At 40.4% G+C, this 16,673-nt stretch overlaps 1 protein-coding gene across 3 annotated transcripts; it reads left to right on the forward strand.

Moving 5' to 3' along the window:
* Positions 1–526: 526 nt before the first annotated feature.
* LOC119657809 (transcription factor 15) lies at positions 527–10,384 on the forward strand. 3 transcript variants are annotated; one of them, XM_038064910.1, is made up of 4 exons: positions 527–632; positions 703–985; positions 1,086–1,216; positions 10,187–10,384. In XM_038064910.1, exons 2-4 carry the CDS (start codon positions 798–800, stop codon positions 10,306–10,308), a joined length of 441 nt encoding a protein of 146 aa, XP_037920838.1. In that variant the 5' UTR covers positions 527–632; positions 703–797; the 3' UTR covers positions 10,309–10,384. The 3 variants fall into 3 exon arrangements, with proteins under 3 accessions (XP_037920838.1, XP_037920840.1, XP_037920839.1); XM_038064912.1 differs by having other exon boundaries at positions 703–970; XM_038064911.1 differs by having other exon boundaries at positions 550–985.
* Positions 10,385–16,673: the final 6,289 nt, after the last annotated feature.

Genomic DNA, 16,673 nt, shown 5'->3' on the forward strand with positions numbered 1-16,673 from the left:
ACCTCAAATAAATTTTCCATTTCGTTCAATATTATTTTTTTACTAGAAAGCCACAAGACCAGGTCTTAATTCAATCGAAAATGTTTGGGACATTTTAGCAAGAGCTGTTTACGCAATTGGTCGGCATTGGTCAGCAGTAACAATTTTGCAAGGGCGGTTGGATTTGACATGAAGGAACTTTGAAAGTTAGTGTAATGCCAAACAGGATTTTTCTTAGAAATTAACAAAAGTGGTGGCCTCACTATTTACTAGAAACTCGAAATTCTCAATACTATCTATCACATTTCAGTATTTTGACAATTAATTGTTGTGTTTCGCGCACATCTCAATAATTGTCAGTGCCACAGGTATCGATTTCTTGAAACCCATCCTCAATGGAAATACTAGAGACACTCCTAAAACAGAAAACTGCATCTCCATGTCCATGTCAATATGCACATGATAACTTGCCTCTCCAATATCCCCTGTAGGAAGGCTCTCTTCCACTATTGACAAACAAATGCATGATTTGTGGCTTCTGTTTGGTGTTTTAGTTATGGACGATAGGCTTGAAGCGGTTGCGCTGTCTCGAAAGAGTGCCCGCGATCATATCGGAAGCATGTTAACGAGATAAACGACTTCATGGATTTTGGGTCCATATTATTTCAGCTTCACAGGCTATTAACATTAATGAACTAATAAATGACATAATTCGTTTTGCAGCCGTTTTGCGGTTAGTGCTCGATTTAACGCCGCCGAAAAGATCGAATCTCCAGTGACCTCAGTCAGCCTGGGTCTGGGTAGTGCCTGTGCCTGACATGGAACTCATTTGGGATTTTGTTGCAATGCCGTTTAGAACAAATTGTTACTCGCACTTCGAAGAAATGGATTATTGTGAGTTCCAAAGGATATTCGACCCTGCAGGATGTGCGGTTGGTTCAAATTCAAACGGACAATTAAAGGATCGGAATCATGTGAACGCGCGTGAAAGGTACCGGACGCAGAGGTTGGTCCTTGTGTGCCAGTGTATCTGTGAAAATATATTTTTGATGTTACTGAGTTTGTTTCATTTATTTGTGTTTTTTGTGTCTTTCATTTTTATTTAGTGTGAATTCCGCATTCAATACGCTACGCGATTTGATCCCAACTGAACCTCAGAATCGAAAATTGTCTAAGATAGAAATATTACGACTCGCTCGAAGTTACATAAAACATTTGGATGCAGTTGTGTCAACAGGTAAGTTAGATTAATACACTTTGGTGTTAGATGCATCGTTCTTCAGAAAAAAAACATTTGAAAGGAAAATTTTTCCTGATTACAATACATACATATCTGGTGGACAATAGTCACATTAATTCTGGGCAACACAATTCTGAAAAACTGATCAAGTTTCATTTTGGATTAGAGCGAGAGCATCTCCACTTTATATTCGCTCCTTAGCTAAATTTATTTAGAAGGGCATATCACTTTCAATAATGAATCTTAACTTGACTATCTTCAATCAAATTTTGACAACCAATTATTTCCAAACTAACAAATCCGGATTGGCTATAACAAAGTAGGCTGCCTTTCCATAATTTAGTTGCACTTACCTACAAGTATAAAGGCAGCGTATGCGGCTTTATATTGATCCTTAGTGGTTGTAATACCAAACATCTTTCTCGTGATACTTTCGAAACATAAGATTTTCCCATAGCAATTGTCTTGTTTGATGGGACTCCATTTCATATTCTCATCAAATACTCATCAAAAACTTTCTACTGAGAAAGCAGCCTAAAAATTAAAGTTACCTATAAAATTTTGACCACGTTCTGTTTTATGGAACTGGCAAATGACAATTTTGAATGTTGTTGCAAACTACAGTATTATTATTATTCTGTTAAGGGAAAGTCGCACCGCCTCCTTGAAGAACTATTGTGCCCCTTTTACTGGTTATAGTGTACCTATTGATCATGGTATCTCAAGCAGGCCTGTAACCGTTAGGAACTTTAGTATGTTCCCCACTTCCAGATGTTTCAGCTTGGCATCTGGTATTAAGTGTTCTCGCAAATGTCTCGACCTACTTTGCACGAATGCTGGACACTGTCCCAGGACGTGTATAGAGGTTTCGTCCTCCTCCTCACAAAACCTGCAGACAGTGTCCGTAGATATCCCTAGCTTCCCTAGGTGATAGTTCAGCCGATAATGACCAGTGAGAATTTCCACTATGATTGGAAGGTTGTGCGTATGGGTTCGTATCCCCCAATAAGCACCCTGGACTGCTCCATCCCTGGTAGGCCCGCCCAATATAGTTTCCTCAACCGTTTCTCTTCAAACTACAGTAAGGAAATTGACAAGATCCTCATCAAAGTCTCCGGAGAAGTAAGTGAACAACGGCCTTAGATAAGATATGCATCAAGTATCTGAAAACCAGTGAGAAATTTGAACGTCCAGAATATGGTATCCTAACAAAATCCTGTGATAGATTTAAAACTAGAATTAAATTTTAAAAATTGACAAATTAGGCTATACTTCCTTCTTTCGCATTGACAAAATTGCATGGCTTGGGCGACACTTGAAACGCAAGATAATAAGAAATGAATGTCAAAAGTGAGAAACGTCAATAGGCGTTAATTTGTTTGCCCACAAAAAGATACGGTCATTGTGAAAGGTTAAGCGGCATTTCATACAATGACTTGAAATTTCGTACCAATTAAGAGGATAGTTTTCACTTCTTTTCTAGTTATTGCAATTTCCTATAAGGCCCGTGACACGGCAGCAACGAATCTGGACTATATGCATCTACTTCAAAATTCACACCTGCAAATCTCCTTTTTTCTAGGGAAACCCACTTGTTAGTTCTCTTACAGAAGTGATGATCCGCTGTAATTGTTACGCACCTAAAAATGAGACAAATTGTACTAACTTTTTCTGCAGGTTCTCGAGGCTGGAGGTTGGCTAGAACTGACAACCCTACATGGAAAACAACTTATTGTAAAGCCACAAAAGAGATTTCGGACTGGATGAATATTATGACGATGAACCGGCAAATAAAACGATTTGCGCATTTTCTCATGGAAGGTGCGCTTCCTGTACAGACCGAATGTTGCCCAGAAGATAGCTGATAACCTGTCCCCCTGTCCATCAGCCTTAAGATGTAACAGCGTTGCAAGAGATGCGTTAGACGGGGACCGGTTTCTTTGAGAAAAGCCGCAACAATATATATTATGGGGGCCATCCAGTAAACCATAGGCTCGAGTAGGTTTCCTAGTCAGCAAGTTTTAATAGCCAAGTAGTGCCAGCCAAGTATTCAGGCGATACGTCAGCTCCCATAACAATAACAGCAATCGTTGGCGCAACACACCAATTGGATCAGGGCCATGAAATGCATTAAAGCATATCATTCAAGGCCTTAACGATACACAACAGGATTACAGTACCGTATAGGAGCCAATGTGGTCAGCATTGCGCTGAGTGCAGCTGAGTCGACTGGTCTCCGGCGTCAAAACACGATTCAAATTCTACTGCTACTAGTGAAAATGGCACCGTTACCTTCCGTACGATAGCCTTGTGCTCTAACTACTCAGCTATCTGAACACAGCTCTCATAGCTTACTAAAAAACACCAGTGATGACAGACTGCGTATTATTCAGTTAGCAGTATCGCTCGAGATAGTTATTGGAAATACCTGGTTTCAAATAATAAAAACTTGTTTTTCCTATTCGCTAGTGTTGATTTCTATTTTGCAAATAAAGACAAGTCTTTGAGACTTGTTAGCACTGATGAAGGGAACAAGTGGTTCCCGAAATATTGGTATTTGCAAAATCTAAATCAATACTAGCGAACAGGAAAAACAAGCTTTTATTATTTCAAATAATTAATCGCTAGAAATACCGCGTAATTATACTCAGATACCTGGTTTGCGCAGAAAGCGGTCCACAAACAATCATGGACACCTCCAGGCAAGACTACTTTCAACCAAATTGACTACGTGTTGTTTGTACGTCGCCACCTCTCAGCGTCGAAGAACTTCAGAGCATATAGAAGAGTAAATATAGACTCGGATCACTATCTTGTTGCCCTCAGATAATCAAGCGAGAGTGAATACTGAAGCCATCCACAACAAAGCCCTCCGTAGCACCTGTAAGGCTATCATGGATGCCGCAATAACCGTAGTTCATAGAGATCCTGGAGATGAAGTGAAGTGAAGAGAAGACAAATGATCTTCAGAACCACCTGAAGAAGATTATCATTGATACTACAAAAATACTTGGCCCCAGTTGCAAAAAAATTCAGAACAACTGGTTCGACGATGGATGTAAGCTATCAATGGAACGGAAGAATGCTGCATACTGGATAATTCTATACTCTCAAAGAACGCGGGCACGAGCAGATACCTGTCACGAGCTTCTTCGAGCGGTGAACCAACCAATTACCCCAAGCAATCCATCAACTTACGCTCATATTCTCGACATTCTTCGCTATCTTGCCAAAACATCATTGGCGGCAAGTGATGGAAAAACTGTTAGAATATAGACATTAGTTCCATCATCTTTTCATTGACTTTAAGGCCACCTATGATGGCATAGCCAGGGTAAAACTGTACACAATGATGAGAAAATTCGATATCCTCAGCTAGCTGATAATGCTGACCCTGACCAGTGTGCGAAGCCAGATAAAAAAAGCAGGACCATTCAACATTAACAACGGTCTAAGACAAGGCGATGCCCTATCATGCATGCCCTTTAATCTGGCCTTAAAAAAAGTGATCCGTGAAGGTGATGTTAACGCGAGAGCCACCATCCTCTTCAAGTACACCCAACTACTACTGGTCTATGCTGACGATATTGATATTATGGGAAGAGCAACCCGAGGCGGCATTTCACACGAGATCTTGAGCATTGTCCAGTCATTAAGGCTTTCAGCCTCCGAATTCTTTCATGCAAGAGCGATTGACACAAAATTTGGGGTGGGAGTGAAAGGTGGCATAAGAAAAAAAAGTTATATAGCGCCGATTTGCCACAAGCACTTTAAAAGAACTTTAGATCAATTTCCACTGACAGTTACTGGCTTTGTGTTGTTTGACATTAAAAGTAGGATTTTTTTTAGACATTACCAATTTAAAAAGATTCATTCTTTTTGTCATTTAATCTGCTTTGTTTCTGCTTAATATCATGTCTACACGAAATACATGGGTTTCGAGTTATCTCCGAAAAACCGTTGAAAAACATCGATTTTTTTTTCGATGAGAAAAAGACATGTTTGAACATGAATAACTCGAAAACTACTACTTATGCTATAAATTTTCTGTAAACATCTTTGGCTTAGAAATGAATCATTTCGTCGACTTCTGTAGTTATTTCGATCCCCCGGAGGGGAATGGAGAGGCGCATATCGCCGTTATATAACTTTTTTCTCTCTTGGCCGCGTTCGAAAGAAGAATCCCCCGAAGAATTTTTCCCACCTACATGAGGATGGACGATTCCGTTGGGTATATAACGATGAAATTGATGAGCGATACTACCACCGTCTGATTATGGATAAAATCCGGCTCAATAGGTTGCGGTGAGCAGGTCACATAATCCATATGGGTGAAGATGATCCAGTCCGGAAAGTCTATAAGGGCAATGTCTATGATAGGAAAAGAAGACAGGACACCATACAACTTTTAGGAATATCAAATTTGTGGACCTGGGCGCAAAACCGGAATGTCTCTTTACTAAGGCAAGCCTAAACCGGATACCAGTTGTTGTCATGTGGCAGAAGGAGTTGTAGAGAAACACTTCCTTCCAACAAGTTCCTATTATCTATCGACAATAAGGATTACACCTTGCATCAACTACAGTAAAATGTTGATCCTTTTGAGGTATGAAATAGGAATTCTTGGCAGTTATCTTTATATAATAGAAAGTTGTTTAGGAGTCCTATTATGGAGGGCAGAAAAAAAGGATTATTGAACTCCTATCTAAATTTCTAACTAATCTAACCCAAGAACCGAAACTATAAAAGAGGCTCCTACCTACACCATACCACCTTAAAATGGAATTATTAGATTTAACATTTATATCAGCGCGTTTTCATTCGTTACCGAAGTGAGTTTGTTTGTTAAAAAAAATACCAGGGTTCTTTATAATCGGCGTACGTCTCAAATCGACAATTTACCGCATTGTTATCCGTTTGTCACCCTCTATAGTTGTGAGTGTTTGCCGACTATAACAGGCAATGAAATGTGCCTTGCCGTAATAAAAATGAAAATGTTGTATTGGATCAATAGCATATCACGCCATGATGCACCAATCGTGGGAAAATTTGCGAGAGAGGCGTCTTTCTTTGAGGGTAAAAGTTCCGTGATTTTATTTGCATAAACATCTCTCAAATCTTCTTCTTTAACAACCGATTGCCTTTCCAGATTATGAAAAGCTTTACTTGAAAATTATTTCAGAGGAGATGCTCCAAGTCCGACCATGCGCCCCACTATCGATAAAGACTACAATATCAAAATACACTATGATTTCCCCATTCTTCCAAATCCTCCTAGTTAAAATTTTCGTTATGAAGCTTTTAATCATACTAACTTCTTCTTCTTTTTCTTCAGCCTTCGTCCCGTTCACAAGCGGGGTCGGCTCGTCGTAATCGGTTTCGCCATTTGACTCTGTCGAAAGTCTGATATGGGTGCAATCTCGTGGTTTTTAAATCCCCATCCAGCGTATCAAGCCACCGTTTAGGCCTGCCTTTTGGTCGTTTACCATCGATTTCGATGTTCAGACCAATCTTGGCAAGTGAATTCGAATTGCGAATTGCGTGACCATACCATCGAAAACGTCTCTCTCGCAACTTTTCCACGATCGGTGCAACCCCTTAACGATTGAGGATATCCTCATTTCGGATGAACGTCACACGTTTTGATCACATCATTTCGGATGTGATCAAGGCGTGTCACGCCACTAGTCTAACGTAACATCTTCGTCTCCATTACTGCGAGACGCCTTTCATTGTTTTTTATAGTCAGCCAATACTCAGAACCATAGAGGGCGACAGGACGGACAACATTGCGGTAAATTTTAGATTTGAGACATTCGTTGATACGTCGATCACAAAGAACACCAGTTGTGGAACGCCACTTCATCCAGGTTGCGTTAATTCGTGAAGCAATTTCATAACGCAAATCTCCATTAGCTGATAACGTTTACCCGAGGTATTTAAATCGCTCAGTTCTGGGCAGATCACTGCCGCTAACAGTGATTGTGCCTGTTTCATGGGGACAAAAATAACATCTAAAATTTCACGGACTCGTATAAGTAGATGTATACTACTGGCCTTTTATTCAGTTTTATCAAAAATAATGTGACAGCTAGCATGGCCCTAGCTGAATTTACCACGATACAGGACAATCCATGTTAGACCTGGACAGAAGTAAATTGGTCAAATCTGAATTCGATTAATTTACCTTGGCACTAGCATAGCCTTCGGTAATATCAACCCTTTAATAGCATTGTCTAGAATATCCTCAATGGTATTTTGATGGGGCATTGATAGAACTGCTTTTCCTCATATAATCCAAATAAGTTTCCACTAAATTCTACTAGACCCAGCCTTGAATATTCAATCAAATCGACCAATTTCTATGGCTATTAATTTCGACGGTATGATGGCTTAGCCTCCTCCCGATCTCTGCTCTGGTTTCAAATCTCAGTTGAGATAGATTATTGTGTTACTATTCCCGACCTGCACACATTAAGTGAGAAGATAATGAAACTGTAGCATAGCCGCATTGAATTTTTACTATTTTATTATTGCGCACAAATAAACACACAAGAATTTTATTCCGTGCTATGTAGGACTAAACCGTATTGGCTTTTCTAACCGTCTGGCAAAGTCCTTTTCAAGGTTGTAGATCCCATTCCTCACATTGTCCCTTTGCTCCTATACCCCACAATTCATTTTTTGCTACATGTCAAAGAACTATCATGTCTTTTGAGGATATAAGTTGGAGCTGAATCTCCACTTACTTTATGGCAGACTACATTAATTTAGAAAACTAAATGACTCCCACATTATAGTCCACGGACCACTGGTTGTGGACAAATTTAAAACGAATCGGGAAATCGGAAACTGGACGCTTCAGGGGTTAAAGGTTTTGTGTATTTCTTATGTGTATTTCTCTATGCTAGCTAGGCTCGGGAATGTGGAGGGGTCCTTTGAGCACTTCGATCCCTGATGTGTCATTATACAAAAATTCACGTGTCCTTTTCGATGCGTGGGTCCGCACTGGATCCTGAAAATTAAACAACCATGGGGATTCGTGCGAACCTACTGAATTAACACCACTCAAGCTAAACGGGAAAGTAGAAACAAAAAAACGGCTCGACCGCGCGCGTGGAAGTCATCCCGTGTGAAGGCCGTTTCTTCGCTTTTCTTATAAATTTTTTGTGAAGAACTGGATAAAGGTACAAATACGAATTTTTTCCCACATATTTATTAATATCTTGATCATGCTTAGTAATTTTTACAGCCAGATGGCATCATTCATTATTGAAATACATAGAAACTTATACATCCATCTCCCAAAAAATGTGTTTTTCTGCTACGCTAGAGGGCGCTGTGAAGATATTAATTAATATATATCTTAAATAAAAAATGTAAACGGCATTTTAACGTGCGGACTTGACTACAGTCCGCAAACTACGATTATTAAAAAATATTGAAAGCTAAATTTTTGGTGCCTTGTTAAACTTTTTTTGTGAATTTTGGTGTTTCTTCAAGGTTTCTTTAATGAATACAAAAAAAAACTACTGAATGAATCGCAATTATCCTAGTTTGCGGACCGTAGAAATATATTCTGAATAAGTCGTGAAAATTTCAAAGAATTTAGATAGTTGGATAAATTTTAGGCTATGCTGGCAGCAGATTTTCAACATGCAATTTCGAGAAAACGCATTTAAAAAGTAGAATGCGATTTTCAACCATAAAATTCTAACTGATCATTATTCTGCTATGCCTGGTCCATAAACCTTAGGTTGGCTTGAATTCTTATGATTTTAGCGAAGTCATTCGAACATCATTCAGACCGATAAATACGCGCTTTATTACGGCGACCGACATAAACCTGGCATGCGACATTTGACTTGTTTGACGCTCGACGAACGAATCCGAATATTAAAAATCACTTTACCCATATATTCTACACTATATCTAGATACAATTGATGCCAAAAAATCGATTCCCCCTAAAAGGCATGACCCCCTAAAAAGGCATCACCCAAAGCTTTATTTGATCACATAGTGTCATGTTACGCATTGTCTTTTTCATCTTAAAAATAAACACCTTCCCTCTCTCAAAAGGGATACAATTTGCATCTAGGGATACAACTTGCATCTTCTTTTCTACATTAATATCTCCTTTCTTGCCAATTCTCTATTAACTTGCTGTTAATTTAAAAATGAGGTGCATACACTAAATAAAATAAATGTTTTCCGTTACGTGTGCCGATAAACAGGCTCCAAAGCTGACAACTAACTATTCAGAACTTAACTTACCCAGAAAAACCACTAGAAACACTATAATAAGGTATGAAAGGCTTTGTTTATTTTTTTTTTGTTATTTTTTAAGAATATTTAGGTACACGATGGTTCTATTTATATATAGCTCGTAGTGCACAGGCTGAACATGGACTTCGGGTAACCTTAGCTTTATCAAAGGGACCATCAAGACGTAACAAATATTATTTGATAAATATGTACTTCTTGTTCACTGTTTCGTGGATTATAGGGTATCCGCACAATCTTTTCTTCCACAGTGTTATCTTTTCAGTGAGACTGTCCTGAAGCACCCGCAGAAAGATGAACGCAACCACCTATGACAAACCAGAATTTGAACCTAATTTTTTTGATTAAACCAAACCTTGTTACTCAACTTAAAAAAGTAAAAAATCGACGGCTCTTCAAAAATGCAGACGCTCTTTGCTTTTGATATGACCATAAACCAAACAGGTTTTACCAAAAATAGGTCGTTATATTATGCTTTTACCTTCAATGTTACGAGGATACATTCACCCCCCCCCCCCTCGTTCAAATGGATTTTATGTTTAAAATAAATTCGGTTAGCTTATGGTTGGCTCAGAAAAGCCCACTTTCATAGTAAATTCAACCACATGCATACAAATAGTCGCTGAATTTTTGAATCTATTTTGTTTTATGTTTTCATTATGAATTTATTTTCTAATTGCAGGTAACATTCGGCAGCCATGCATGACAATATATGATCCGAATTCGTCACCGGTTCCAACGCCATGTTCAGAATCGACCCGGCCCCTCATTTGCACATTCTGTATTGCTTCAAAGTACAACTAGAAAAAATTCTTTTTTATTATCCTTTCTCTATGCATAAGTTATTTAAATGATTCCATTCTATACAATAAAAATAAGCCACAATGGCTCAAACGAAAATCTTGTCTTTTATTACTCCAATTTATTACGCTCAACTTTTAATCCACTTTAGCATTTTGTCCTGAAAGACACTCAGAGAAAAACTTGCATAAACCATTTCATTTCGTGGACACTTTTCATCTTTCCAGAGTTTTTCTTTCGCCAGTCAGGAATCGAATTCATAACCTGATTACTATGCACGACAGACATTTTCCGACATAGTCAAGGGAAGTGATGAAATAAACAGAATGAGCCAAGAGGAATCTCAAAGAAAGTGAGCCAACTTGTCGTCCTTCCGATGCGCCGAGATGATGGGCGAAAAGGGATTTTCTAGTCGTCGAAGAAATCTATGGACAAAAGCCAGCCTTGAATGTGAAAACTAGGAAAAACTTGGTCTCGTGAAGGTGATTTAAAGTTTTAAATGGTCGTTAGAGAAAGTTTATCCATATATCTGAGGTTTAAGGTTTATTTAAGAGGTTTCATCTAAAGTCATGGGAAATGCGCGCTGCATTTTTATTTAATCTCCATGAACTGCACGTAAATATTCATTGTTGTAAAGTTGGTTCTTTTTGCGCTTTCAGAACTGGCGAAGCATGGAAACTTTTAATTGAGTCGTTATTGTGCACATTGTGAATTGTATGATGGAAAATTAGGGATTTAAACCAGCAATTTCGTCAACATATGTAGGAAAATATGCAGAAAATGTGTACTTGCCATGTTAAAAGCTCCTTTGGAAAATATTCTTTGAATAGTTCGTAGGAATTTATTTGGAAAGTTATCAACTGTCTGGCCACTTTATTCAAGGCCGTTACGGTACACTACAGGACTAAGGTACACTGTTGGAGGCAGTGTGCTCAGCATTGCCTCCGCTGTGATTGTTATAATAATCCACAGCTGACAGCCCAAAATTTAGTCACGATACAAATCCTTTTGTCACCAGTGAGATTTGAACAGCGGCCTTTTGCTGCGACAGCTAGTGCTCTAATCACTAATCCATCCGAAAACTCTTAGGGTTGCATTATAGGCCTAAGGAGTACTGTTTCTGTTATAATATTAACCCATGCGAACAAATTGTATAGACCAAACGAAATCTGTTGGGTCTGGTTGCTTGGCAAATACGACCCAATCGATTATAATAATGAACCTGAGGATCGAAATCTGGCAGTTATGGCTAGCAGGGTACGACAGGGAGTACGCTAACACTCGCCCGGCCAAGGGTCGACTGGAAAAGTATACAAGGAAGTTGTGGAGTTAGTAGGGTTCAGTTATGCACCAGAGGAGGGATATACTACGTTCATTTACAGTCCCAGGAGGAGCAAAAAGGGCTTCCACTTGCAGCTGATTACAACCTGAAAAATAGTTATGCCTCTTAAGAACAGGAGTGGCAATCATTCGTAAATTCTTACCACCCGGGGCTATACTTAAATCATATTCAATCCATTTAAATTCTGCCGATTGTGCCTCCAGAGGTGTCAGTCTGCAAAAGCTAGCAAAGCACGACTTATACTTCACTGCCGTTTTGCCAGAAAGAACTCCTTCGAACGAAATTTTTCCCTTCAGAAAGGGTGAACACCTGTGTAATTATTTCGGAATTAGAGTCAGATTTTATTCAGCATTTTTCAAGTTTGCCGCGACTCCTAAATGTGTTTGCAAAACCCTAGCTTTGAAGGAACAGTGTATCGAGGCCTTATTCGGTTCAGGTCTTTTACCTGAGTATGCGCTCATCAAATATCAGTAGAACCAAATTTTCCGAAGGCAGTTCAATAGAATACCTATTAGAAAAGGTTAATTGGCTATCGACGTTTAACCCTTCCGTGGAGACGACAACCAGCCTCCCTCCCGCAAGTGGTCATTTAGGTCAGTCACTCATCCCCTTCGAGCAAAGACATCATTATTCTAGCGGAGCCGCACTTAGGCGATTTGATAATAAGGCAAGTTCACGATAAGAATCAGCAATGCGGAATCTGTGTATGTTCTACGTACCTACGCTGAACCAGAGAGTAAAGAAGTTAAGACGGCAATGTGTCAAATGCACTAGAGTGCATGGAGAAGCTGTAATCGGTAATTTTCCTTCAAAGCAGGTGAATCAGCCAACAGTAGTGTAGTAGTGAGAATGCGGAGACTGTATTTCAGGCGTGAACATCATCAAAAACGATCAGGACAAATATAACTCGAACAGTGCGCAGAGTTTAGAACTACATTTAACTTGCTTTTCATGGGTTTCAAGGAAATTTTCGACAACGTGAACAAGGAAAGTATGATAACTAGCCTACGCAGGAGAGCATTCCGGAGAAACAATTCGCTACTATCATAGCGTCATACAATGGGGCAAAGTGTCATGTACTGCATCGAGATGAAACCTGAGAGGGATTTAAGGTCCAAGAAGAAGTCCACCAAGGCTGCATCCTGTCACCGACATTATCACTTCTTGTTAATAGTGATGTTCTTCATACCGTCCGTAGAGGACTTCGATGAGGAATGATATCTGTCTTCAAACACCGTGAATAGAGGAAAAACGTCAGTTTACAAAAACTGTCCCGCTCGAAACGTCCCGCCATACAGTCAAAGCTCTTACTGTACAAGACAATAATTTTGCCAGTCCTCAGTTCTTAGCAAGAAAAATTGCGAACTCTTGGCCGCGTTAGAGGAAGAATCCTCCGAAGAATTTTTGACCCCCTATATGAGGATGGACGATTCCGTAGCCTACATGACGACGAAATCTATGAGCGATACCATGACCGTCAGGTTGTGGATAAAATCCGGCTCAATAGGTTACGGTGGGTGGGTCACTTAATCCGTATGGATGAAGATGATCTAGCCCGGAAAGTCTATAAGAGCAATATCTATGGTAGAAAAAGAAGACGAGGCAGACCCTGTCTAAGATGGAGCGATGGCGTTGGTCAGGACGCCAGACAGCATTTAGGGATATCGAATTGGTGGACCTCGGCGCAAAACCGGGATATCTGGAGTTCCTTATTAAGGCAAGCCTAGACCGGATGCCGGTTATTGCGCCGTTGATGGTGATGATGATTGAAGGTGTTGATCAATTTTAATATCTAGGAAGGGTGGTTTCTCCGATGGTGCCACGGAACATAATGTTGCTCGACATATTAACAGCGATAGTTCCGCTACCTCATCTAGAACCTGATAATACAGTTATCTCAACACCAATATCAAGATTAGACTGTTCTCTGATAATGTTCTTTCCGTGCGGCTATATGGGGGTATGGAATGGAAAGAAAACACTAGTGTTACTCAAAAGCTCCAAACCTTCGTCAATGCTTATCTGTTCTGTTATTCGTGGACGGCCTGATGGTAGTGACAGTGAATAGGTCACACAGAGGCGACAATGACCCACTCACCCAAGGTGGACGATGAATTGATGCCCCAGGAACCAACGCAGAACAGTAAAGTAGAAAGTCTTTGAGGGGAGTTAAAGCGCGTTTCAGCCAACCGTGAATGATGGTGCGTAGGTATGATTGATCCACATATCCATATATAAGTCTAATTTCCTTCACTGCCATCTCAAGGCTGATAGGCCTATTTTGTGCACTGCGAGATTTTTCATGGGATCTTTACTTTGCACTCGATTGTCCTTAATGGATTCATCTAAGGACCTATATAGATGTATGTAAAGATATTTCCTTTTCCAGACATAACAAATGCGCCTGCGCTATTGGTTCATTCGGGAGTCTATCGGTGTGGAATTTTTTTAAAAGGGCTAGCTTTTTCTCCATGAGTTGTTGATTCACGACATAGTCACAAATAGCGCCCCAGAACATGTGGACGTCAAGTATGCTAGTCGCCCACCGTTTTTAGATCAGCAAGTAGTTGATTGGTTAGAGGTTTCGCTATCCGGTGAAGCCCAAGTTTTTTTGTGAATGCGCAGATTTGGAAAGCCTAATAACCTAATTGCTAGATTGTTGAGTTTGAACTTTGCAATACAGAGACTACATACAGGGTGCGGCAGCATAACTTCCTTTTTTCAAAACTCAATAAAAACTATTGTATGCATCGGAAAATATTTATTAATTTTTTATAATGTAGGTACATGTCTAAAGTTTTTATTTACATTCTTTTGAAGATCAAATCTGTTAGGTGACGTCCCCCATTCTCCATACATTGCGTAAACCGATTTCTGGCGTTTGTCATGACTCTTGTTGGCATAGCAGGTGTTATGTTGGCAATTTCTGCTTGGATGTTGGTCTTCAAATCTTGTAGGCTTCTTGAACGGTTCACATAAACACGGGATTTCAAAAAACCCCATAGAAAAAAATCACAAGGGGACAGATCGGGAGAGCGTGTGAAAATTCTGTAGCATGTTTACATACCGGTCCGAATTCACTGTCACTGTAACCTCATTTTCCTCAAAAAACCAATAATTCCAGCTGAGGAAATTGCATACCACACTGTGACTTTGGGTGAATGCAAAGGTTTTTGATGCAATTCTCGAGGGTTGGTGTCAGCCCAGTAGCGCATGTTTTGTTTGTTAACCGACCCACACAAATGAAAATGGGCTTCATCGCTAAAAAAAACAATAGCACCCTCGGGAACCACATCAAGAAGAAGCTCTTACGCGTTCATCCGAGAATTGAAGTCACGTTCTGAAAGTTTCTGCGAATTTACGAATTTACAGACGGAAAAAGGAAACCTGGGGAAACCAACAGGTCTGTGAACTCGAAAAGTGCAGGAAGGAACCGCATCAGGCGCGGGAATTTTACCAACAAGTCAGCAGGAAGAAGCCTTACACACCTCGATGCTCATCCTGCCGAGACAAAGAGGGAAATCTGATTTCCGACAGAATGAGCATATTGGAGCGATGGGTTGAGTACTTTGATGAGCTACTGAACAACCAGAACATCGGCGAGTTGAAGGTCCCGCCAACTGAAGACGACGGATACCTTCTATGAGGCAGTTGAGCGGACCCTCGAAACTTGTCCCAAGTATGATATCAAAATCATACTTGGAGATTTCAACAATCAAGTAGGGACGAGCCCGTATTCAGGCAATACGTCGGCTCGCATAGCTTACATAGGAACACCAATGGTAACGGACGGACAGCGGATTACTCAGTTAGTAGTATCGCACGAAATGGTTGTTGGAAGTACCTCCTTTGCACGGAAAGCGGTCTACAAACATATAAGGGGGGCTCTCCAGACGGGACCACTTTCAACCGAATTGACCACGTGCTAATTGAACGCCGCTCAACCTTGATGAATGTCAGATGTAGGGGGCCAATATAAACTCGGATCTTTTTGGTATGGTGCTACGGGCTCGAATTTCAACACCACCTACAATCCTTTCTGACAATCAAATTAGAGTGAATACTGAAACGATCCAAAACACAGCCCTCCGCAACACATATCTTTATAGGGGAAATGGATGCCGCAATAGCCTCAACTAGCAGTCCTGGAGATGAAGCATCAACAAATGATCTTCACAATGCCAACATTGCGACCGTTTTTTCGTTGAGACTACGAAATGCGATATGATGCGCATATAGCTAATACCCGCCTGTTGGAGCTCAAGTCGGCTGTTATCCTAAACAAAAATGAAGAGAAAGCAGACAATGGGCTCAACCTCCTAACGGTTCTCCAATCATCAGGTACCATATAAATGGACCTACGATACACATCCACCCATACACACTCTTGGATGCATGCTTCCCTACCGCAGAGCTAATTCCTGGCAGCCACACTCACGGACGAACAACACGTTTGAAACCTATGAAGATCTCTACTTATCTACTAGCATAATAGCCAAAAAATTTTTTGAAACGCCTCAAAGCCGGTGGACCTACCAGTTCGGAAGCCGTATTCCCTTTTCGACACTATATACGACCTTTTCACCGCCAGTCGCTAGACCATAATCTTCACCAGGACCATGCCAAAAGCGGTGGAAGAGATGTAGTCCTGCACGACCAAGGATTACTCTATCCCTCTCTGGTAGCTTGAGAAGCACAACAACTGTGGCAGTCTTTCTGGACACAGTGAAATAATTTTCCTATAAACGCCAATTGTGCAGTCAATAGACATGAGATGGTATGATCCACCAGACGGTCAGGTGACTTCCGAGACCTGACTGACCCAGTCAATGCAACCGCCAGAAGACATCGAAAACCGGGATCTCGAAAAATTTCAACCAGTAATGCGCAAACACTATCATGTCATGTCAACATAATCTCTCCGTTCCACTTGACATGGTCGTGACCAAGTGGAAAGACTTTGCGACAGCCGAAGGGGACGCCGGAATCTCCGAAGCAACCTTAAGAAGGCAGGCAAGCTGAGGCT

This window comes from Hermetia illucens, chromosome 5 (genome assembly GCF_905115235.1).
Source record: "Hermetia illucens chromosome 5, iHerIll2.2.curated.20191125, whole genome shotgun sequence".
Lineage (NCBI taxonomy): Eukaryota > Metazoa > Arthropoda > Insecta > Diptera > Stratiomyidae > Hermetia > Hermetia illucens.